Raw genomic sequence first — 26073 nt, forward strand, 5'->3', positions numbered from 1 at the left:
AAAGACATATCTTAACCGTTAACCATAAATCTACAATATAAATGTAGCCTAATATTTAGCCTCCATATAATATTCTTGTCTAATTGTCTTAAAGTAAAACAATAATAACCGCTTTATGTTGTTCAGGTTCACAGTGTCAGGAACCCACCTGGAATCACTGGGTACTATGTAGGAACACACCCTGGATAGGGTGCCTGTCCATCACAGGGCATCACACCGTCATGCAATCACTCACACAAATGGACACGTTAAAATAACCAATATACTCACCAGCATCTGACTGTGGGAGGAAACAGGAACATGCAGAGGAAACCCACACAGACACTGGGAAAACCTCACAGACAGTGACCCAAGGCAAGATTTGAAACCTTGACCCCAGAATCCTGAAACTGTGACAACATCACATCTTCAACTCTCTTACCACCAGCATTCTTGCCCACACTCTTTCACCCCACCTCATCTCAAATCTGTCTCATGAGAATTGAAAACATAACACCCACAATTATCTGTGACAAAGCTTTCCAAAAGGAATTGACACTTGTTCTGTGGAAAAATAATGTCAGGTTCTCCTTCCTTACTGAGTGACTACAGACCTCATTAAGGTCCTGGAGATACAGAGATACTAGTGTTCTCCCACCTCAGACCACAGGTCAGCTGGACATTCTTCACTGTGGGTCAGAAATGAGAGCCAAGAGCTCTGCTGAACAACTTTGTTGTGTAGTGTGAGAGGACACATCTGCTTCTCAGTGTGGCCAAAACCAAAGGCATGGAACTGAGGAAAGGCACAGGAGATCATTTGTACCAACAGCATTCACACTGTACAAAGGTTATTCACTGTGACAAGATATTGTCCACTCATTTTTTCCACTTTATCAATTCCACTGCATGTTGTAGCTTTATGTTGCGCTTGTATGAGTGGATCAGACACAGCAGTGCTTTTGGAGTTTTTAAATACCTCAGCGTCCCTGCTGGACTGACAAACGTCCACCATCCAGAAATATTCTACCAACAGCATGCTGTGAGCACTAATATAGGACCAGAAGACAAACAACACAAACCGTGCAGCAGCGAATGAGAGCTATTTACACTGACTTTATATCCATAAAGTAGATTAACAAGGTAGGTGTGTCTATTTACAATATGCAGTGTGGAAGTGGTATATTAAATTATATAAAACAACAGACGGATAACTGTCTGCACTATATGGCACCTATCTATGCATCCATCAATTTAATAAATTGTGATATAGGGGCAGGGCGGCACGGTGGTGCAGCAGGTAGTGTCGCAGTCACACAGCTCCAGGGACCTGGAGGTTGTGGGTTCAAGTACTGCTCCTGGTGACTGTCTGTGAAGAGTTGGTGTGTTCTCCCTGTGTCTGCGTGGGTTTCCTCCCACAGTCCAAAAACACACGTTGGTAGGCAGATTGGAACTCAAAAGTGTCCATAGGTGTGAGTGAATGTGTGTGTGTTGCCCTGTGAAGGACTGGCGCCCCCTCCAGGCTGTATTCCTGCCTTGCACCCAATGATTCCAGGTAGGCTCTGGACCCACCATGATAAGCAGTTACAGATACGGATGGATGGATGGATGGTAATATGGGCAAGCATAATGTAGTGATCATTGTGAGAGAAATTAGGTGTCAGTATGTTGCAGTAAAAAACATTGTAATTTACTTCTCAGCTGTTTTGTAATTTGGGGAGTAGATTATGATAAGGCAGTATTCTAATAAATTTAGCATGATTTGATCTTTGCTTTCCAGTTTTGTCCATGTTAATCATTTAACAATGTCCCAGCAAGTGCTGTACCCTAAATGTGGGGCAAATGAACCATAACAAAGAATCTTTATTTTAAGAGAGATGTAAGAGAGATTAAATATGTAAGAAATTAACAATTGTGTAATGACATTTTATAGAATGTATTTAAAAGTTAATAAACAAAATGTTGTTAATTTGTTTGCCATTAAATGAGAAAGCGAATCATAAAAACTGCACTACTTTATAAATGTGTCAAGAACAAAGTCAAGAGATATTCACGTCAAAGGAAACTTGCTGAAGATACTCACATTGAGTGTGTGATAACACCATCTTGGTGAAAACAGGAAGTCTCAGAGCAGCGAGTTTGTGCTCATATCTTTGTACAGAATGATGTGCTGCCTGATGCTGCACTTTCCTTTCCATACAGGCCAGAGAAGTCATATGACAAATTAAGCGAAAATGACTGAACTACAGCTGCCAAAAGCAAATAAATGCTTTAGAGACTTAATGAGAAATACTGGAATGTTATCACTTTATCTTCTCGCAACACAATCCCCTCATTACTCATCAATAAAGTACTTAGCAGTATAACGGTAACCAATTTATGCTGCATGATCCATGATTATTTGCAAAGTATTCATAAGACATCAGTAAGGACTAAGTCAGATATTCAGGAAGACTTTTAATTGAGAAATAAAATGCAGTTCAAAATGTTACCTCAGGAGAGGTGAATACTTGTATGTCTTGTGTTATATTTTTGTTTTGATAATTTCCAGAGCCCAGCATTTAGACTGCAGGTTATAGTTAAAAAGAATGGATTAAAATAATATCCACAAATTTTAAAATAAGCAATTGCACAGAATCACTTGGACCAAAAACATTAAACACAAGCATTTATAAAAATACAAAACTGGCAAAAAAAAGGGTAAAAATATTTGATCTCCATTTTAAATGAACATTTCGTTGGATAACCACCAGCAACCATAATACTCTTGATCATTTAAATATTAAATATTTGACTGAATATTTCAGTTTAAAAAACACATTTTGGTGAAAATTGTTTTCTCTAAAATTTAGAATTAAATTAGAAAAAAAATACATCTTTTATTTGTGGGTTTTAAATAATTAGCTCTTGATTAAAGCTGTGTAATACTTTCATTCATAATGCATTGCTCAATATGCAGTATAGAGTAGTCCATTTCCAAATCCATATACGCTCATTTGCCATACAAATAGAAATAGAAAAATACAATAAAGCAGTATAGGGACTTTAAGGCCTCTTATCCTGAGAGTCCTTATAAACAAGAGCTCTTGACATCCATATGATATCAGGAACACACTGGAGCCCTTCACTGCATCACGTTGTCCTCTCTCAAATCCTCTTCAGGCAGCTTTTTTTCAACACCCTCTGGAAAGACGAAGTTTGTGTAATCATCCTCACCACTGCCCTGCTCTTCTATGATTGGATCCACCATCTGAAGAGGAGCATCATTCATCCAGTCATTGTTGTCAGGTGAGTTGTTGAAAAGGTCCATGTCACCAGAGCTTTCTCCAGACTGCTCCTCTGTTTCAGTCTCTTGGGTGTCTTCACCGCTCTCCACTGGAACTCTGGAGGAAAAACAGAAGCACAGAGCCAAAGTGAGCCGACATCCTTTCGCCCTTCCTGTCATTTTTTTTCCAAGCGGTTAGGAATGTTCCTTGCCCTGTCCTCCATTTTGTGTGCTTTGTTCAGATAACAAAGTGCTCAAAGTGAACAAACAAGTCTGATCCATCCGAAATGGCCAATATTACTTGAGTGTACTTCTAAACAGTAGGTCAGAAAGGCAGGTTATTGCTTTAAAACATGCTGAACAACCAAGACACGTAAAAATATTTCTCTGCTGATACTTCATACAGTCATGATGAACAACATGTTAAATTAATGTTGTTGCCAAATGTCTGATGAGCTTCATCTATTTTCCTTAAAATATATCCCCACAATTACTGAACAGTATAATTAATTAGAACTATGTCTGCAACACACATACAGGCCTTTTGCACTAAGGAAACGTACCAGCAACATTTTGTTGCAAAACACACATGCACTATAGAGAAACACTATATAGAAAGTTGCATCTAAAATCAGACCGAATATAACTGTCCTTATATTACCAAGGATATATATATATATACACACACACACACACACACACCACACACACCTGGTCTAAAAAGCAAACTTACAAACCCCAAAACTCTAACATGTCTATAAAAATAAACAGATCTCTAGAGATGAGTGCATGACTTAATTTTCATTAATCTTTCAATAATAATTAGAATTTAATTACCCTACTAAATAAATATATAAAAATTCTAAATATATACCTATCAGTTATATTTCAAAAGACAATCTTAGACTATGTCTTCAGCCCATAAAAGGCATTAGGTTGTTTGCTGATGCATAACCGAAGAATAAGATATGAAGCAGATAAGAATCTGTGGTAAATTTCATCATTATAGTGAGTCAAAAACATTGAAAAGCAACTAATTGGCTATGCAAAAAAAGACAATATTTGCAACAAACCATAAAAGAGGACTGTATTACAAGCATCATTTCAGAGATTTAAGCACTCTGTCTGACTGATTGGGAGCAACTGTGTGTGGTACACATTGGAAAGGCAACCATCTTATGGTTTATGTTTGCTTTCCTGCCATTAGACACTTCTTGGTTTGACAGCTTCCCACCCAAGTGATAGCTTATTACCACAAGCCTGTTTACAAAAAAAAAAAAACAGCCTCTGTCAATGGTGAAGATCTAAAATCTCTCTTCCTTTTAGCCGTTTCTTTATGACAGTGACAAATGAAACCTGGAGGTCCCCTTATTTTCACCAACTGGTCATTCACCCAAGAGTGTATGATGTATTGTTTTTCCATTTGCTTGACAAGAAAGTCCAAGTAACATGTTGTTATTACTTTACATAGGAAAAAACTAAATCATACACACCTAATAACAGTCATGTGGGAATGTGATGCAATTCCTCAAAATACTCATGTCAGAGATTGACACGACAGCAATGTATAAGTCATTGGTTTCCAGCAAAAAGGAAATAAATTACACAATACTCACATGTTTTTTGTGGCACCGGGGGGAAGTCGCTGGCTGGGCCCTGGTAGGTTCATCAATGGACCCTTATTTTCGATACAATTTGAATTTAAGCCATTGGGTTTACATTTTAGCCACATATACCTGCCTTGGGTTGGTTTTCCTAAATTCAGACACAAAAAATGTATAAATACGGAGTATATGAGTGTGTTTTGTTCAAGAACAGTTTGATACAGACCCTTTAAGGGTTTCTATTTTCATTAAATATATGTTTTAGTGTAGGCTTTACACACAAAAGAAATATCAGAAATTAGAGGTCAAACTTTTTTAAAAAAAATCCAGAACCGTTACAAATGGATATACAAAATGTTGGGTTAAAACTCATTTCCAGCAATACCTCATATATTTTTATGGGTAAAAATATTAAAATGACCAATAGTATTCTATCTAAATTATGATAAAATTACTTGTACCGATAAATCTATAGAACATACAGCTTTATTAAATAACGTCACTGCTGAGCTCTCTACTCTGGCTACGTATCTATAGGCCACCTAAAAAGTTACTATCAATTCGACCATTTAAGCTCGTACACGGTTTAATATTCTATCTGGAATTTCTCATGTCTACATTTTAACAAGTCAAAGTTTTTTATTACAATCGAACTTTACGCTTAACGCAGTTTGTCAGTTTATTTCCACACATTTTTGGAAAGCTTAGGTGAGAAATCGTCGTAAATAGGATTTTCAAAATTAAAAGTAGAGAAAGAGAAAAGAGATTATACAAATATATAAAAGAATACAAACACTTACCCAATACATTGTCCTCCAAGAGGCATACGAGGACCAGGGCAAGAGCTATTCTGTAGCAAAACCTCATTGCGGTGTTTCTCTCCGAGCAGCTGAGCTGAAATGTATGTGATGAAAAAGAAAACTCTATTTTCTCTTTCTCTCTCCCGCTCTGTCTTTAGGTCTCTCGTTCTCTCTCTCTCTCTCCACCCACGGCGCATGCGTCATGTTCCTGCAGAACATAACCCTCAACCGCACGGTTTAGCTTCTCAGTTTGTTAACCTTGTGGAAAAGCGTGTGGGCCCAAAGTTTCCCCATTTACCATCGACTAACTGACTTTAAACTGAGTGATACGACAGATTGTAATAACAGCTTGGCTTAAAATACCATAGCAGGTGGCCAAATTAACTTGAACAACAACACAAACGGTTTCATGTTAATCCTAACAATTGTCCTATTCTAACCGTAGTCTACACATGACACACCTGTAATTTACCTGAAAATTCCATAGACAGGTATTTATAAACAAAATGTTGAATGAGGTTAGAAAAACATTGCTCATTTTAGGCAGAACACTCTTATTAAACAGGCAGTTCAGAACAGCCATAATAAAGGTTTATAAAAGGCCTCAGATCATTGCTCATAGGACACCAGAACGCAGGGGAAGGGTGTGACACCAATACAAAAGAAGTGCAAAAACCATGTGTCATCAAACCACACTGAAAACCACTGTTTTTGCACATGAAACAACAGCAACAATAGACAATGCAATTACTTTAATATGGACATGGGGCATGTCGGGAGCTACTCTGATGCCTTGGATATCCCCAACCCTCACAGAGTCTGTGGCAGGTCGCACATGCATCACATATCCATGTTTTAAAGTGGGACATTTGACAAAATGTTTAAATTTTATTATAAACAACATGCTTTTAAAACATTCAGCAGATGTGTGTGTATGTGTGTGTGTGTATTATACTCAGTATATATAACACACACATATGAGATGTAAGCAGCAAATATCTTTTTGGCCGTTACTTGCCAAATATTTGAAGGAGGGCCTTAGGCTTGCTATACAAACACTGTGGTAAGAGGTTTACTCTTAAGCAAAAAACATGTTGCAAATCATCTCGTGTAATGTCCTAGAGGCCTCAGTTCCTTTCAATCTGTGTGGAAGCCCATTCTGTTGACATGGACACAGATAGCAGCAGTGTCCACAGTGTCCAACAGTTTTTTTGTAGGCCTATCCATGCCAAGTACAACAAATCATGACACTTAGCTTTGTGGACAAAAAGCTGGAACTTTCCTGGCATCTTACAGCTCCACAGAAAGCACTTTGGCTCAGTGCTATCAAAAGGTTGAAACCATTTCCTCCATCAAAGGGGGGAGAATTCATCATAATGTCTTCTAATAAACATTAAAATTATAATTTTAATATAATTTTATTTATAATGTGTCATAGTGAATGTATTGAAAAAGGCAAGAAAACATAATGATTTTAGAAAGTATGCTTTTTATTGAGCAGATATTCCTACCACAAGTTTAAAAAGACACAGGAATACCCCTAACACACAGTATAACCAACACAAAACACAGGCTGGGGTAACACAAAAGAGAAATTATGGAGACTGTGAAGAGTCGGTTTAGCAGTGGATGCTTGGAGCAGCTTTTCAAGCCATGCCCTTGTGTGATTGCTGCAGATGCATGGAGATTGTGACAGATGACACAATATGACCATAGGCATAGATATCAAGAATTTCACTCATTCAAAGCCCAGTTTATAAAGATGTGCACCACAGTACAATATTACAATAAACTTCCTTTAGCAAAATTCAAATGGAAACTCAACTAAATACAGTTTTACACTTCACCAAAACTATAAAATATTTAAAGTTTACAGCATATTGATAACATATCACATATTCTTCTCAATTTGAAAAGCTGTATTGCTGATGGTATTTCAGATTTTTCTACAGCCCCTGCATTGTGTCAACAGTGGCAGAGTAGTAAGTATAAATAGAATGAGTAAGCCTTCCACAGGACTTGGCTTGTTTAGAAACTGTTCATATTGTTTCTGCTCTGTGTTGTCAGTAATATTATTCAAACCAGAATTCCTTTAAATAACCTCAGATTTTTTTAGAATAGATCATTTAATTTTTAAATGGTGTGGTATAGGGGACAATTTATCATTCTTAAAGGTTCCTTAATTATTCAGCTCTCATTGCAACCAGAAAAATAAGCTATTACTGAATAAAAATTAAGTCATTACATTGAACGAAACCTTTGATTTTCACTTTAAATATTTTTTCTTTTTTTAACGGTAGTAGTTATAAATCACGTGTTTTAAGTCTTGATTTTCTTTACGTGTCAGTATGTCAGCTTTTGCCTTTGTTCCCATTTACTGTAAAACCCCTGCTTTGTCCTGTAAAAAGCACAGATCAGCATGTTTTATGGGAGGAACCAGAGTAAATTGTGTCATGGAGGGTATTTTTGCCATGTTTTGATATTATGACATTACAGCACGGATGTACAGTGCCTTGCGAAAGTATTCAGCCCCCTTGAACTTTTCTACCTTTTGCCACATTTTAGGCTTCAAACATAAAGATATAAAATTTTAATTTTTTGTGAAGAATCAACAACAAGTTGGACACAATCGTGAAGTGGAATGAAATTTATTGAATGTGTCAAACTTTAACAAATTAAAAACTGAAAAGTGGGACGTGCGATATTATTCGCCCCCCTTGCGTTAATACTTTGTAGCGCCACCTTTTGCTGCAATTACAGCTGCAAGTTGCTTGGGGTATGTCTCTATCAGTTTTGCACATTGAGAGACTGAAATTCTTGCCCATTCTTCCTTGCAAAACAGCTCGAGCTCAGTGAGGTTGGATGGAGACCCAACCATTCCATTGTAGATTTGGCTTTATGTTTTGGATCATTGTCTTGTTGAATCCCAGTCTCAGGTCTCTTGCAGACTCCAACAGGTTTTCTTCCAGAATGGTCCCGTATTTGGCCCCATCCATCTTCCCATTAATTTTGACCATCTTCCCTGTCCCTTTTGACGAAAAGCAGGCCCAAACCATGATGCTGCCACCACCATGTTTGACAGTGGGGATGGTGTGTTCAGGGTGATGAGCTGTGTTGCTTTTATGCCAAACATATCGTTTTGCATTGTGGCCAAACAGTTTGATTTTGGTGTCATCTGACCAGAGCACCTTCTTCCACATGTTTGGTGGGTCTCCCAGGTGGCTTGTGGCAAACTTTAAACAAGATTTTTATGGATATCTTTGAGAAATGGCTTTCTTCTTTCCACTTTTCCATAAAGGCCAGATTTGTGCAGTGTACGACTGATTGTTGTCCTATGGACAGACTCTCCCACCTCAGCTGTAGATTCATCCAGAGTGATCATGGGCCTCTTGGCTGCATCTCTGATCAGTCTTCTCCTTGTTCGAGATGAAAGTTTAGAGGGACGGCCGGGTCTTGGTAGATTTGCAGTGGTCTGATACTCCTTCCATTTCAATATGATTCCTTGCACAGTGCTCCTTGGGATGGTAAAAGCTTGGAAAATCTTTTTGCATCCAAATCCGGCTTTAAACTTTTCCACAACAGTATCTCGGACCTGCCTCGTGTGATCCTTGGGCTTCATGATGCTCTCTGCGCTTTGAACAGAACTCTGAGACTATCACACAGCAGGTGCATTTATACGGAGACTTGATCACACACAGGTGGATTCTATTTATCATCATCAGTCATTTGGGACAACACTGGATCATTCAGAGATCCTCACTGAACTTCTGAAGTGAGTTTGCTGCACTGAAAATAAAGGGGCCGAATAATATTGCATACCCCACTTTTCAGTTTTTAATTTGTTAAAAAGGTTTGACACATCCAATAAATTTCATTCCACTTCACGATTGTGTCACACTTGTTGTTGATTCTTTACTAAAAGTTAAAATTTTATATCTTTATGTTTGGAGCCTGAAATGTGGCGAAAGTTTGAAAAGTTCAAGGGGGCCGAATACTTTTGCAAGGCACTGTAAATCAACGTCCAAGACAGGAACAATTCAAATAAATCTCTGATTCTAGAACAGTGTGAATGAAGAGAACATGGGTAGAACATTACTTATAGTGTGAATGGGGAAATTATTTTCAAACTTTGTAAAAATGAGGGATCATATTCTACAACCACACATGTGGAAAGGAATATTTCAGAACATTTTGAATCCAAGAGAACAGTGAATATTGAGGTGAACAGTGGGGCTGGCACCTAGTATTCCGCTGTTTGGATATTCATTCGTTTGGTTGGAATTCTGTTTATAATTTTTTGATATTAACTGTTTCTGATAAATGTGGTGTTCAATAAAGGCAACTCTCCACCACATTCAGGTCCTCCAGCAGTAAAACCAGTGCTCTCCCCACTCTGCCCATATTCAAGCTCATCAACATAAAAGTCTGTGCAAATAAAGCCTAAAACTCAGTCATATAAAACAGCCTAACATGCTAAAACAACACACTTACAACAACAGATTTATGTCTGAAATTAGAGCATCTCCACTCAAACTGGTCATATTGTGGATACTCTATGCCCTTAGTTGGCGAGCTAGTTAGCAAGGAGAGAGGGACATTAAAGCAGGGGTTGGAAGTGGATTTTGTAATGACAACAGTATACACCTCCCCACTCCCCGAATATTCTAATATTCACTGAATATTCCAGCCAAAGCTCGAAAGCTGTAAAAATGGTATTTGGGACAGCCCTAGTGAACAGAACAGTATGTTAGAAATATATCAATCTAAGAGATGTTTTAAGAACAATTGGAAGTCTTTCTGTTAGATTGAAATAATAGATTATTTAACTACATTGGAATACATTATGAATCTGGAAAACACAATAAAATATTTTGAGTGGGTAAAATATTTAACGGCAGGACTGCCAATATTGTGGCTTGTGTGGCAAAGTGGATTCAATTTGGGAAAAAGTTTCCCTATTTTAAATGATGTGTACACTTTCTGTTCCCCTCAGTATGTGACACATATTGGACATTCTCCATTCTCCATTTTATTGGTTCCAGTTAGCATATACGTATATTTTATACGCAATTATCTACAATTTCAGAATGTAATCCATTTGATGCTCTACATACAGTGTTCCACGTTCACTCTATTCTTCAGTTATCAGGACCACTCTGGACAAATAAGACATTACAGTGTCTTATTAATGTATGTTGTGCTAATACAAGTGGATCAGACATAGCAGAGATGCTGGAATTTTTAAACACTCACTCACTTTTACTTACTTTTTATACATAAAGTGTAAGGTTGGCTTTTGGACCACCACAAACATTGCCAGTTGTCCAAATAAGAATCTAGACCCTAAGGTCTCCTAAATCTCAACACCACTGTTCTAGAGCATGTATGCTATAACCTTTAGAATCAATACTCTAACTTCAACAGCATTAGTGATGAAAATGAATGCTTTTCAGAATTAGCTTTAGTTCATTATACAAAGCAATGTAAATTTCTTCATCACATTCAATGTCTCATACATACAAAATAAAATTACATTTTGGGAGATGTATTGATATACTGACATTCGTCATTGGATTGGGCCATTTCAAAGTGGGAATTTCTTGTAGCCATTGAACCATAAACTTCCTCCCCTGAAATTATGCCACGCATCAAGCAAAGAAGAAACTGCTTGGTCAAAAGGTAAAGTCATCAAACATTCAGGATTCTGATGTGCTTCACAAAATGTATCACACCTATAAATTAACACAAAATGTGCGGTTACTAGAGGAAGTGAACCTTACCTTTACTACTCACACTGCTGCCTCTGTAATATAACAGACAAGAGGCTCCTGTTACACTGAGTGCTGACTGAGGATAAAGTGGAAGACAGAATGTAAGGTGGAAGGCATAATCACACAAAGCTATAGTGACCACGTCAGGTTTTTTTTGGCACAAAGGAAATGCACCATGCACTTCTGCTTAAAAGCAGGCCAGGGTGTGCTCTGTCTGCACTGAATGTTTCAGCTGATACTTAGCTGTCATGTTAACAGGAAGTGGTTTTGTTCTAATCTGTTCACAGGAAATGACAAAGACATATTCATATATGCTCATAATGACGAGAGGAGTGACGGATTTTCCTACACAAGAGCCGTGTGAATGTCAAATAAGCAGTTTAGTGGCTCTGAAAACAATTAGGAAATATTAGTTAAGTTCTATATGTGACTTCTGAATATATTTAACAACATATATTTCCGCTCTTAAAAAAACCCCTCCAAAAACTACTGTATAAATCTGATGGTAGACTCTTTGTGTGGAGAACTTCAGCTACATACCAATCAACTGAATAGTCTAGGGTTGCTTTCTTACAGTGGTGTTAGTGATATGTGATCATTAAAGGGATCATAAATTTGGATTGTTCAGATACATTCTAAATGAAACCTGAAGAAACTGACAACAACCATTTTTTTATTTATCATAATTTATTTTGATATAAATTATGACTTTAATTGCAGTTACACAGTTTACTCTTCCATATTTTTGTATGAAAGGTGATAAATATATAAAGATTATTCATTATCTGTAAGGGTTTATCCAGTTCAGGGTCAAAGTGTGTCCAGAGCCTAACTGGAGTCATTGGGCACAAGGCGGGAATACACCCTGGAGGGGGCGCCAGTCCTTCACAGGGCAACACACACTTACACCTACGGACACTTTTGAGTTGCCAATCCACCTACCAGTGTGTTTTTGGACTGTGGAAGGAAACCGGAGCACCCGGAGGAAACCCACACGGACACAGGGAGAACAAACCAACTCCTCACAGAGAGTCACCTGCTGCCCCACGGTGCCGCCCTAAATAAAGATTATTATTATTATATTATCTCTAGTAACCTACTTAAATAATACATTGCCAAACTGACAAATTGAGTATTGGACTGGTGTGTTTAAAATGGTCTGCTATTTAAAACAACGAGTTTCATACAGAATTAGGTACACCAATCAGCCATAACATTAAAATGACCAGCTCCACTGACTATACAGAAGCACTCCATAGTTCTTTAATTACAGATTGTAGTACATTGGTTGTTCTGCACTGTTATGCTCCTTTCACCTTATTCTTCAATGGTCAGGACCCCCACAGCATCATCAGAGAACTGGTATAATTTGGGTGGAATTTTCTTAGTGCTGCAGTGACATTGATGTGGTGGGGGGTGCGAAAGTATATGTTGCAATTGTTTGCGAAGATCAAAGTGTCCCTGCTAGACTGAAAATAATTCACTGGACAAAAAGGTCCACCCACCACTAACTTCTGGGCTGTGTCTTGTGACCACAAGAGGATGACTAACACAAATTCTGCAGCAAGAGATGAGTTAATATCTCTAAATTTACATCCACATGTTAGGTAGACCAACAGCATTAAAAACCAAAAGGTACGTCTAATAAAGTAGGCAGTGAACATGGTGTTTATAAAGTCCAGCAGCACTGCTGTGTCTTATCCACTTGTATACACTAACAGTAAATGTGTAGAAACAATGAGGTTTTAATGTAATAGCTCATCTGTGTATATGACAAATGCCTTAATACTGGTTGAGGCCACTGTACAGTATATTGTTCTGTGTAAAATTTACAGACCAGCAGATTTGTTAAGGTATTACTAATATTGAAAAAAGGTAAAAGGAAAACAAGTGAAAAGCTGTGAGTTCCAGTATCTGATCTTAGCAGAAAGCAGATTGCTCACTGTGGCTTTTTTTTTTTTAATTTAGTACATTAATCATTAATAAATGAACGACGAATTGCTTGATTTTGTCTCACTGTGGCCAACATTTATTAAATCATCTTCTAACAACCATGAAAGGATGAGTAGACCACCAAACCAGTCATGATCAGATACACAGAACTGAAAGCTTTCGTCTTTGAGAGATAAATAAGAAAATGAAACTTTACTTTAACTTTGCTATATCTTTTAACTGTGAGTAAACAACTCTGCGCTGAGGGTCTAAAAGAACAGATAGCAATCGTGAAACTGTTACTGATAAAAGGAAATAGACAAAAAAGCAGAACATTTGCAAATCTATGAAAGAACATGCTTGTGTTCTCTGAACAACAAACGGAGTCCTGAATGTGTTGAAGAACAGCCAAAAGTTAAGAAACTGTACATGCAATAAACGTGTGAGATTAAATGTCTAGGAATCCATGAAGACTTCTTTAGAAAACTAATAGCAAGTCTAATCGGAAGCTGTGATGCAACGACAAAGGGTGGATACATTAAACATTCATCATTCATTAATTCATTATCTGTAAGTGCTTATCCAGTTCAGGGTCACAGTGGGTCCAGAGGCTACTTGGAAAAATTGGGCACAAGGCAGGAATACACTCTGGAGGGTGCGCCAGTCCTTCACAGGGCAACACACACACACACCTACAGACACTTTTGAGCCAATCCACCTTCCAACGTGTGTTTTTTTTTTTGACTGTGGGAGGAAACCGGAGCACCTGGAGGAAACCCACGCAGACACAGGGAGAACACACCAAACTCCTCACAGACAGTCACCCGGAGCTGTGTGACTGCGACATTATACAGTGAACTTTAATTTAATCTGTAACTACATTTATTTTTCCTAGACCCCTGACAAATTAACTTGTACTGGATGTCTCTTTGGGGAATGAAAGAAATAAGGGATCAGTGACTTTATTTCAAATGCACTTTATTTCCCTTTGATGCATGGGCCTTGGAATAACCCCCTGTAAACTGAGATGTCACTGACTTCGATGCTGCAACATAACAGTCTATTTCCCAACTGGGAAGTTTCAACACATGCGTCAAAAACTTAACAAAAGATTCTCTGTGTTCCATAATGGCAAATGGACTGTATAATGTCTATAAAGTAGAAACAGATCTATCTTGTTGTCACTTCTTAACCATTTGCTTTGTACTGATATGAGACTTAGAGTTCAAACAATATTACATTATTAATAACAATTTTACTTAGTTCTGAATTAACTACCACCCTAAGGACCATATTTTATTTTCCATATTTTTACACTATATGTACTTAAATTTGTAGATACCCCTTATAATTAGTTCACTAGCTTTAAGGTTCACCCATTGTAGACACAAGCATTTAGCTGCATGCTGTGTACATAGAAAAGCACAGAATAAAATGGGACAATCTGTAGCAGTTGCACATGATCGTAATGCCAATGCTAAGTACTGGATAGATGGGTGCAACCCACTTAAAATGTGTAGCGGGGGTCTGTAGCATCAGTCAGCCCTCTGGAGAGGCTGTGGAGTACGGTTTGGAGTAAGGACTTTATTAAGGTTCTTGTGCCTAAATACTATCGAATCCTCACAAGAATGTGCCAACATGTGCACTTTGCAAGCTTTTGGCTATATAGTATATTTTTAAATAGTAACAACGCCCAGTAGTTTTTGAAATAAAGGAATTTTTTGAAAATACAAGAATTACACAATGATGTTTCTGCGTTTTCTCTTTCTTCAGTTTAGACTACTGCTGACACGAACACAAGTGAAATGTGACGGGAAATAATTCATATCGTATGCGTCAGCCATCAATTTCAGAGAGGTGATCAGAGGGCTGATAAATGGATAAATTATTTGGTTTGAGATAATTGAGGCTTTTTTTTACGTTGCAGCTTAAAGATAATAAAACAGCAAAGAAGTGTAACATACAAAAGACACTACACTGTAAAAACTGAGAGGAAAGAATTTTGATGTTTTTCCAACTGCAGAAAAATGTGTGATAGCCAGTTGCAGGCAGACGCTGCTGATGGTGAGGTCAGTGGTTAGAGTGGTGGAGCACTCTGTCTAAACGTTGTTTGTCACCAACTCAGAAGATGAAGGAGTCACTGTCTTCTGGAAAAAAAACCCTGGCTTGCTGTCCCAGTGTTACTCAGTCTGTAAATATAATCCTAAACGGCTTTAAGGACACAGTATAGGAGCACATCATTTGCTTTTTCTTGGTATTTGTTTGCATTGGTAACGGGCCATTTTGAATCCATTAGAAACAAAGTGTCAGTTAAGTCATACTCATTTCTGTGCCTGCTTAAACAGCAAAATTCTAGAGACAGGTCTGATTTTAAACTAAAAATTCCTTTCAGTTTCAAGATGAATATTTCTTTCACACCGTAGCTAAAACATACAAGAAGTTGGTTTAATTTTTAAAAGCTATGGAATTTACGGTACTCTCCTTACTAGAAAATCAGGTGTTTACTCAGGGGACATCTAAACAAGCTTTCAGTTCATTTAGGACTGGACTGGACTGGACTTCTGTTTTTATATATTTACATCCAACCATATTTTTGATGGTTCTGAAGGTTTTGCTCCACCCAATTCTTACATAACCCTGATGTGTCATATCTGAACACAATGCTCATTTCCTGTATTTCCTGTAATTTTACATCCATATTTATCAGTTTATTTGTACTAATGACAGTATTCACAGTGGTGTCTTTTCTGAAATATCACTGGACAGTATAATTCTGAAGCCTATTCATAAATGTTGAAGGAAATGTTATACACTTTTCACAACTTAACACTGTTCTGTGTCCTTAAAGAAATGACTGTGATATGTTATGGTCACAATGCCAAAAGGATCGAACACTACAGCAGTCCAAACAACCCTGTTTCTGCACCTGTTCCTTTAAATAAGAATGTGCCACAGCTCAGTTCAGCACAAGAGCGCATGAGTGAGGAGCTAGATGCAGAAACCACAGTTTTTTCAACCTTTTAGCTTTTAACCCCCCCCTTGTCTTTTCACTCTCATATTAACACAGGTCCAGCACCATGATTGGTGTTAATCTGGTGAAGAGGTGGGACAATACGGAAGTGCCTGCCTTTTAATGCTGTTCCACTTAGCTCATAAGTTTGATGCTGATTTCTGGTCAGCATTGTCAGCAATAACAGTGGACAACACATCCAAACACCATAGAAACATGTCCACATAACAGTTGGAAAATAATGTGTGTATGACTGATTTAATGACACACAAATAGGTAGAAACACTAATGAACTGAATGATACAACTGCTTTTACACACTATTAATATGCAGGCAGTCATCTTGGATTCTGAACTTGGGGGTTGGTGAGGCTTGAGTAGGAAATCCGACTTGTGGGAGCGTTCCAGTTGAAATTTCTCACTTGGAAATTCTTATATACGAGTTCAAACTGAAACCAGCATAAGTGAGAAGCAGCACAAAATCTGAATGACTCGTTTTTTCCCCCAAGGTTTCTGACTAACAACTAACAAATACATCAGCTCAGTTGTTTTATTTTACAGTTTATGTGTTGGTGGGAGCTCCAGGCTCCAAATATTTATGTGCATTTATGTGTAACCAGTGCATTCAGCTTCTAGAGCATCTGCAGTCACAAACTTAGATATCCATTCCTAGTCATATTCATTTGGATGTCCTAATATTCATTCATTCAGTGTCTGTAACCGCTTATCCAGTTCAGGGTCGCACTGGGTCCGGAGCCTGCCTGGAATCACTGGGTGCGAGGCAGGAAAACACGCTGGAGGGGGCGCCAGTCCTTCACAGGGCGACACACACTCACACATTCACTCACAAACTCACACCTATGCACACTTTGAGTCACCAATCCACCTTCTTGACGTGCTTTTGGACCATGGGAGGAAACTGGAGCTGTGTGACGCCGACACTACCTGCTGCACCACCGTGTCCTAATATACACTCTTAAAAATAAAGGTGCTACAAAAGGTTCTTTGCGCGATGCCATAGTAGAACCACTTTTGTTTTCATAAAGAACTATTTTTGTTTAAGAAATGCATGTGTGAAGAAATTTTTAAAAGATTTAAAAATCCCATTTAAACATATTAGCAAAACTGGTTCTTTATGGAACCCAGTGTGTTTCTTCTATGGCATCACTCAAAGAACTTTATGCAGTGCCTTTATTTTTAAGAGTGTACTGTTCAGTTATTTTGTTTCATAGTGTCGCTTGATAAATGTGTAATGCATCAGGAATTTGATAAATTAATTTTCATTCATTTACCTTCTGTATCTACTTCATCGTGTTCAGGGTCTTGGAGGGTCTGGAGCCTACCCAGAATCATTGGGCTCACTGGGTGCAAGTCCGTTGCAGAACATCAAATGCTACATCTCTCATACCAGTTTATAAATGTTCACAGCTAATTGACTTTCCAATATGTATTTTTGGACTGTGGGAGGAAACTGGAGCAACCAGAAGAAACCCATGCAGACACAGGGAGAACAAAACTTCTCACAAAGTGACCTGAGGATCAGACCCTGGACTCAGAGGCCTTGGCACTGAATGGGGATAATGTCACCCAAAACAAATATTACAAACACTAATTTATTAATTTATTATATATTTATTAAATCATGATTTGCTTTAGTGTTTCTGCCTTGCGCCCAATGATTCCAGGTAGGCTCCGGACCTACCACGACCCTGAAAACGGATAAGCAGTTATTGCTAATGAATGAATGAATAAATGAATTGCTTTTTTTCTAAGTTAAATCTACAAATATCAAATTACACATAGTCTGTAACCATTCAAGGGCGGCACAGTGGCGCCACAGGTAGTGTCACTGTCACACAGCTTCAGTGTCCTGGGGTTGTGGGTTTGAGCCCTGCTCCGGGTGACTGTCTGTGAGGAGTTCTGCCCGTGTTTGTGTTTGTTTCCTCCACAGTGACCCTTGGATTAAACCCACAATCCCAAGACCCTGAATCTATGTGGCAGAAACACTATATGTAGGGACACACTGCTGCCAAATTAAAACAAAATTACGGAACATACGAACTTTTTTTCCAGTGAGACTGTTTGGCTGATGCATTTTAACAGGTTTGGAAATCTCAGAATTAAAACATGTGTAATGTGAACTCAAATATCAGAATAAATCAGAATACTGGTAAATAAATGCTACTAATCACAAAAAAGATCTGCACTGTGTTTAGAGAAGGAAGGATTAAGCAACTTGTGTGGGTTAACCTCTGTGGGTTAACCGTTCCATGGGCCGTTAATTTTTTTATTTATTTTTTTGTCAATAAGCTTAATGATGAGAAAGTCATTTTTAAAATTATGTATCACAAGTGCAGTATTCCACAAAAAACACAAGTAGGGAGGTATTACCAAGATGATATGAGTTATGTGCATCACTCCAGTAAAACACTGCAGTACACTTTCTCACTGCAGGGTTGTTCTCCATTTACTTATAGGAACGAGTAGGGACATTTATTAAGCAGTGATTGGGGGAGCATTGTGTAGATAAAAATCCAGACTAAATAAGTAATTGGGGCTGCATTTTTGACATCCCTGCCCTAAACACTTAGACCTAGACAAATCTGATTATATTTCCTCACTTTAGAGAAACTGTTAAATTGTATAAAAAACAATCACAGACACTAATCATTGGAATGCTGAAGCTTCTTTACCATTTCAAAAGAAAGGGAGTATCCAAGGTAAATTTACCATGTACATACTGCAGAAGAGTTACCAACAAGGCTGAGTTAGAAAAGGGAAAGCAATAAGAGGATTCAGTTAATGACTTTCATTGAATGTTAAGCAGAAACCTGAAAACACTGGACTTTCTGGGACTTTCCAGTGAGAAAATAAAAATCTGTGTTGAAAATGACTGGGAATATCGTGCCTGAAGAACCTGAAGGAAACCCAAACACAAATAAGAAGCACAAATAACCACATGCTAACGCTATCCCTAAACAAAAAGCAATTAGTTCAATGAAAAAACAGTTAAGTAATAGTAAGCTGAAAGGACACGTCTGTGAACATGAGACCAGTTCTTAAACATTATGTAATAGCCCTCAGTCTACTGCAGGGAAATAAGCAGTTAACAAGAAAACACACACACACACACAGCTCCCCCATTAGTAATCATCCAGTACAGCACCACTTTACCACCACACTGAAGATCCTATTTCAGTTGCAGAATAATAACAATAATTCAGGAAGGAAAGGCCTTTAGCTACTAATCTTTCTTCCATTTATTGTTTCATTTCTGCCCAATTGTCCCCAAAGCTGTAGAGTTCTACGTCTTTTTAGCCACTTTTATGTCATTAAGGAGTTTGCTCTCAGAAATAACTTGATTATAAATATAGCTGTAGCTATGAGTGACACTGATGAGTTCTTAGGTGTTTTACCAATTGCTGAAGGGGTACTTCAAGGCTTTTTATATTCCTGAGCATGCTTACAACTGTGGAGTAAGATCTTAACTAAGAATTCAAACTTAAGTCCTACAGTGCTTTTCAGAAAAGCCCGGTTTATTTTGAGAAAATCAATATCATGTGATGTCAGCATTTATAAACTCAAGTTATTATAATGTTATAAGATAACTATATTGTTGATTACTATATTATAAGCTATAGAAATGATATGCCAAAAAATATGAATATTCATACATACTCAAACTATATATAAAAAAAAACAACTGGACAAACAAATGTCTTTATTGGTGGTTAGATACATGTAAAATTACAGGAACACACTGTATTTACAGTTGAGGCCAAATATTTACTTACACTGAAGACTTATAAAACCCATATTGGCTAATTAGGGTATGTACTTTATTCCTGCAGTAGGCTTTTATTTCAGATTTTACTCATCACATATTCAAAGCGCAGCAGGGAGTGTTGCAGTCACACAGCTCCAGGGACCTGGAGGTGTTGGGTTCAATCTCCCAGTGTCCACGTGGGTTTCCTCCCACGGTCCAAAAAACACACGATGGTTGGCGACACAAAAGTGTCTGTAGGGTTGAGTGTGTGAGTGGAAGTGTGTGTTGCTTTGTGAAGGACTGTCGCCCCCTGCAGGGTGTGTTCCCGCCTTGCACCCAATGATTCCGGGAAGGACCTGGACCCACCGCGACCCTTAACTGGATAAGTGGATGCAGATAATGAATGAATATTCAGAGGATCAAAAGGTTGCATAATTTTTTGCAAGAATTGGCATTGTCCTTTTAATTTCTCAAGTCAGACCCGAGTCAGATGATTATGACAGCCTGGCACAAGCTGTTCACAATTTCATTGCTCTTCATGATACCTACTGCTCCATCAATCAGCTCTGGGGCTTGGGGGTCCTTCCTGAACAATATAATATTCTGTGAATAAAATATATACATTGCACAGTTGAATGTAGTACATTTAAACATTTGATTCCACTCCTCAAAACCCGAGAAGTATAGATGCCCTACATCTTTAGAGTTGGTGTATGGAAACTTTTGGTGTTAACTCTAAAAGACACCTAGTTCTGACATGAAAGACACACAGGTTAAAGCACTGAACCTCAAAATAAATGAGCGATTTCTGAATCATGCTGTTTAGCAAGCAATTAAGACAGTAAGCAAAAGCCATTTGATAGCTAATCTGGTTCCGAGTTTACACAAGGATAAGACTGATGTAGAATTGGATGCTGGGGACGTTTTTCCACATTTCTGTGATTCACATTTCACTGTTCTGTGGTAGTGACAGAGTGAAGTGAGAATATGTATATGTCAGCTGAAAAGAACAATATAATTAAGGCTGCATAAAATGGTGTTTAACTGTCATGCTGGTCTCTGTAATACAATGCAGAATGTAATGTAAATATTATGTAAATGAGCCTCTAATCACAAGGTTTTTAACTGTTTTTTTTTGGAGGGCCTTGACCAAACACACAGCTCAAAATGAGTGCTCTGGTTATTGTGGTCAAATCAATGAGGCTCACTCTTTCACCACATTATTTTTATTATGTGACATCTCAGCAGACATAACTCTAATCGGAGTGCTAGTGTTTTGCCCAAATGGTGCTACCTTAATTATAACCAATGGTCAAACTACTGCATATTAGAGGATGCCATTTTGGATTTTATTCTATTGATTTTCAGGGGTAGAAGAGACACCATCTCTTCACTCAGCTCCAGTTCAGTTTCCACTGCCTTCTTGGCTTCTGGGTTTTTTTCACAATACTGCACGACAAAGTTGTAGGATTCCAGAGAGTTGTTGAGATTCTCCAGTTGAGTTGGGAGGTTGGTGGAGATGATCTTGGACTGAAGCCGAGCTACTCGAAACTTGGCCACTAGGGCTGGCCTCAGTATATCGTCCTCAAGCTTTTCTGGGAACTTGCCTTCTGGCGAACGAGTAGAGTCCAGGAACATCTGGTAGTACTTGATGGAGGCGGCACACAAGTGGTTGAACTTCTTTATGATGTGCATGTCTGGCTGGTCCTGCTTTTCAGCCACTGCCAGTTTCAGGTCCATCATTTCATAGAAGGTTTCGGCGAGCTCGAACTGCAGCTGGCGACAGATCAGCAAGTAATACTGGGCGTTCAGATCCTTACAGATCGGCTCCAGCATGTCGACGCGCCGCTTGTGCATCTTGCAACGGCGCTCCAGGTCTTCCTCAAAAAAGGCCAGGACCTTAAAGAGAGCGCTGTGGTCCTGGAGAATCTCGATGTGATCCGTTACATGCCCATCCATCTCAAAATACTCCTTTGCCTGAGTCACATAGTTCTGGCCCACCAGGAAAATGGCACGGGCTTCATCAAAGTTCAGCGGGAACACACAGCTCACCTTCTCCTCCTGGCTGCAAATAGAGTCAAACGTGTCCCCAGAATCAAAGAGAACTGCATTCTTTCTTCCTTTCTCTTTTTCATCTTCTTCATCCCTGCGAGCACTCTGCAACTCCTCCTGTCGATCCAGATCTAGTTCTCCAATGTTGTCCTAAACAGGTCAGATTAAAAAAAACTCAGATTAATCTATACTAGCATCCACAGGCCACAGGCACATTCACACTTGAGGTGAGCGTGGACATGCCCTTAAAATGTGTGAGGGCTTATAAAAGGTAAAAAAAATTAATTAAATAAATAAAAAAACAGTGTGAGAAAATGTCAAACGACAAGACAGTTACAGGAAAAAATTACCTCCAATAGTTTTTTGGCATCCTGTAACAGATTAAGGCAATATTTGATCCAACATCTGGCAATTTCAGCTCTTTTCTGGCGCAGCTGTTCACGTTTTTCATATTCGGCTTCACCTGTAAACAGATTACACACTGTAATATAGCTATTCCCTTACGAAATATATAATTATAAGCACCCAAAACACGGGAAAGGAAACAAGCTGAAGAAAAACAGGGAAGAAAAATTATTTCAGTGACAAGAGATTAAAAATCTAAGTGTAAGGCTCAGGCACGCATATAAACTTACTTTCTTTGGCAGCAGCTTCAGAAGGTACTTCTCCAGCAAGGCCAGCAATAACATTAGCTGCAGCCAAGCAGTGTCGCGCTTCCATGTATCGTGTCTGGAGGACAGCAAAAAAACAACTTAACTACAGCAATTAAGGATTTAGTGTGGGTGAATAGATAATATCTGTTTGCATATCATGACGTGTCTGATACCAAATATACCTCGACCTGAGGAATGTGTAGAAAACACGTTCCCTAATCAAAGTGGGCTGAGAGTTGAGAGCAACAGAAAACTGAATGGACTCACTGTAAACATAGTTCACTTACTTTTAGGGGCTAGCTCAGAATTCATGTAAATTAGGCTAAGTTCAGACTGCAGGGAAATTCAGTTTATTTACTGGGGTGGGGTTCAGGCCAAAAGGAAGGTGTCAAGCACTATACTGTGTTCATAACAACAACAATAATTAAATGAGCATATAGCACTCTATATTCAGATTCCATATGCTCTTGGCTATAAGTCTTAACTCATTGAATATTATTCTATGTCTTTCTCTGTGTTTCCTGGACAAAATGGGAACGCTGTGTGTAAACAGCCAATTTAAACATGGAGGACGTTAATTTATCCAGTTAAATGTTTACCAAAACAAAGTCGATTAAAACTGTGAATTTCTGTGTGAATACAAAAAAATGATCAATTTCGTTAATTTACCTCCAGTAAAGAAAAAAAAAACTAGTGAAGGACCACAAATACAATGGCTTTGATTTGCATGAAGCTCCTTTGCTATGTATAAGAGCAGTGAAACTGGCTAAGTGCTAACCCCATCGCTAGGAGAGTGTAAAAGCCCAAGAGCACATCATTTGTCAGACATCCTCCTCTCCCCAATCCCATAAATGGGCCATTAGTGCTCTCCACAAAGTGCACTGAGCTACTGCATTAGGGTTGTGTTTTTGGAACGTCAAAAAAGTGAAGTGTAGATTCAAATGTCTCAGTAGTAGCATGTGCTAGCTCTCAGAAATGAAACAATAGTTTACATATTATTTTCAACCATTTTAATCTAGATTTGTTTTGTTAGAAAGTGCCGTAATTATTATTATTTTTTACATTGCCCAAGCTTGTCCCAAAGTTGTGAAACGCAACAATAGTAACAGTTCACTCAGTGATGCCGGGGGTCTGTTTTTGCTGGTGTGAAATTTTGATGATGGAGTAGGATTAGCTTAAAAGTCACATGACCTCAGAATGAATCTGACAGTTCAGACAGAGGTCACATTTTAACAACAGATTTTAGTATCACATTTGAAAGTGGCTCAAATCCAAACATAAACTCTCAGATCTGATGGGCTAAGAGCCATACCTTGGTGATATAGTACTGTGACAGTGTGGCTGCATTGATGGCCCACTCCAGTGGTACAAACTGACTGAACTTCAGCTGGCGCTGCAGTGTGCTGTGACAGTACTGTCCAGCCCGCTCAAACTGATCCAGATTCTTGTACACCTGCGCCAAGTAGTAGAGTGTGTGTGTGTACGCCATTTCAAATCTGTCAGAAGAGAGAGAATCAGTGAAAACTAAACACTGTTAAAGCTTTTATAAGAAAGGAAAGCAAATGCCCAGGTCTGGCACATCACCTCCTCATTTTCTCTTGCTGGGATGGTGCCTCTTCTTCTGGCACAAAGAAATCTACCAAATCCAGCGGTGGCTGACCATCCTAGAACAGCATTAAAATCAAGCCCTATTAGATTTCTAAAAATTAGCATTTAATATTCTAGTGACATTTATGTATATTTAGCATAATGCAGTTCTTCACATACTCAGATTTGGTGGCATTCAGCTGCAAGCGAAGTAATGAAATCGGGTACCGATATTCTAATGGATAGTTGACACTGAGCATGCTGACTTAGGCTGATGTGCAGCTGCCCCAGAGCTCCATTGTATTGACAGTGCTTTCTATGAAGATCATACAAGCTGTGTGTAATCTAAACCTTTGTGTCAGCACATATTAATTCATCCACTAATCAGAAGGAGCGTCTGGATATTTTGGAAATAGAGACCTAGAACTGATACCCAGACCCAAGACTACCTGGGCTGGAAAAATGCCCAATGGTGATTTAGTCCAAGACTAGTGTCAGTCCATTACCAGGAAACCAATTAATGGCATCATTTTAATCGGCGGTGTCTAATAAAAGGCATTATGTTTGGCACCTCTTTCATATATTGAATATAAATGGATTCTGCAGTTTCCAAAAAGCCTTGAGCTTTCTCGGTTTCATCTCGTCCTGCCCATAAAATCCCAAGCTGGTTCTGTCAAACATAAAACAATGAGGATATATTACTTTCAGCACAACATAATAGTACTTGAGAATTATGTGGCGGTATATCAAATGACATAAATGGCTTCTAGTGTATAGTGAAGATTAATATAAACTGTAATCTACCCTGGCCTGGATGGACAGAGACACATTCTCCCTGGTCACTGTACACTTGTCCAGCAGCTTCATGCAATTCATCAGGTACTCCTCTCCGGCCGAAAGCTCCTCTGTCTCGATGTGGTTAACGCCCAGATAGTACTCGATCACCGCGAGTTTGGCGGCTCTGATGCCGGCTCGGGAGTCTCCTTCTTGGACTCTGCGGGTTCCACTGTCCGCTCCTCCCTCGGCTCCGGTCTGTTCACACTGTCTGTCCTCTTCTCCTTCTCCCTCCTCCACGTCGCTGTCATCAGCCTCCACATTCTTCAGACAGCAGTAAATCTCCTTCAGAAGATCCCGAGCTTTGTACTTCGAGCGGAAAGGGTCGTTCTCCGGATCTTTTCTCGACTCCGTCTCGGAGAGATCCTGGGCTCGGCGAAATTTCTCACAAACCGCCCTCCATTCTCGGCTGTTGGTGGAAGCCATGTTGTTTTCTATGGAGGAGAATGCGAAACACTCCTTCACCGGCAGAGGGCAGCAAAGAGTCCTGTTTACCCAAGGGATGATCTCGGGATGTTTTCCAATCCGAAATCTTACAAACCCTATGCCCTTTCCCTAGGTTGAATCAAGAGTCAAGAACACCTTTCTAATTCATTTGTTCATTCATTCGTTTTCTGGAAGTCACAAGAGATCCACAGACACCTGCCGAGGATCGAACCCAGGAACAAGCTGTGTGTCAGCAACACAACATGCATTTCCCCTTTTATATAAAATATTTATATAGAATAATAATTTACTGATATTGAAACCAAGAAAAGTAAGATGAAGTCATAAAATATGTATTTATTTACAAAGTGGTAAATTGAAGGAAGAATTTAGAGTGG

General features: G+C 38.7%; 2 protein-coding genes across 2 annotated transcripts; both read right to left on the minus strand.

Annotated features, from left to right (window-relative positions):
* Positions 1-2392: 2392 nt before the first annotated feature.
* Positions 2393-5802, minus strand: srgn (serglycin). The gene is made up of 3 exons (XM_066679387.1): positions 5646-5802; positions 4858-4996; positions 2393-3359 (listed from the first exon to the last, which is right to left on the minus strand). Exons 1-3 carry the CDS (start codon positions 5710-5712, stop codon positions 3101-3103), a joined length of 465 nt encoding a protein of 154 aa, XP_066535484.1. The 5' UTR covers positions 5713-5802; the 3' UTR covers positions 2393-3100.
* Positions 5803-20080: 14278 nt separating this feature from the next.
* kifbp (kinesin family binding protein) lies at positions 20081-25845 on the minus strand. The gene is made up of 7 exons (XM_066679055.1): positions 25220-25845; positions 24987-25085; positions 24413-24492; positions 24141-24324; positions 22811-22904; positions 22526-22638; positions 20081-22325 (listed from the first exon to the last, which is right to left on the minus strand). The coding sequence occupies exons 1-7, from the start codon at positions 25673-25675 to the stop codon at positions 21441-21443; spliced, it is 1911 nt and encodes a 636-aa protein (XP_066535152.1). The 5' UTR covers positions 25676-25845; the 3' UTR covers positions 20081-21440.
* Positions 25846-26073: the final 228 nt, after the last annotated feature.

This window comes from Hoplias malabaricus, chromosome 8, assembly GCF_029633855.1.
Source record: "Hoplias malabaricus isolate fHopMal1 chromosome 8, fHopMal1.hap1, whole genome shotgun sequence".
NCBI classification, from domain to species: Eukaryota; Metazoa; Chordata; class Actinopteri; order Characiformes; family Erythrinidae; genus Hoplias; species Hoplias malabaricus.

Bases quoted from the DNA above. Each gene is read 5' to 3' on its own strand.
- kifbp (XM_066679055.1), bottom strand. From the start codon at position 25,675: ATGGCTTCCACCAACAGCCGAGAATGGAGGGCGGTTTGTGAGAAATTT. The intron at 24,325-24,412 runs GTGATGTGCCAG...CTCTTCTGACAG, and splicing joins CAGCAAGAGAAAATGAGGAG to ATTTGAAATGGCGTACACAC. The intron at 22,639-22,810 runs GTAAGTTTATAT...ATCTGTTTACAG, and splicing joins TGAAGCTGCTGCCAAAGAAA to GTGAAGCCGAATATGAAAAA.
- srgn (XM_066679387.1), bottom strand. From the start codon at position 5,712: ATGAGGTTTTGCTACAGAATAGCTCTTGCCCTGGTCCTCGTATGCCTC. The intron at 4,997-5,645 runs GTAAGTGTTTGT...GTCTGAATTTAG, and splicing joins CTTGGAGGACAATGTATTGG to GAAAACCAACCCAAGGCAGG. The intron at 3,360-4,857 runs GTGAGTATTGTG...TTTTTCCTCCAG, and splicing joins CCCGGTGCCACAAAAAACAT to AGTTCCAGTGGAGAGCGGTG.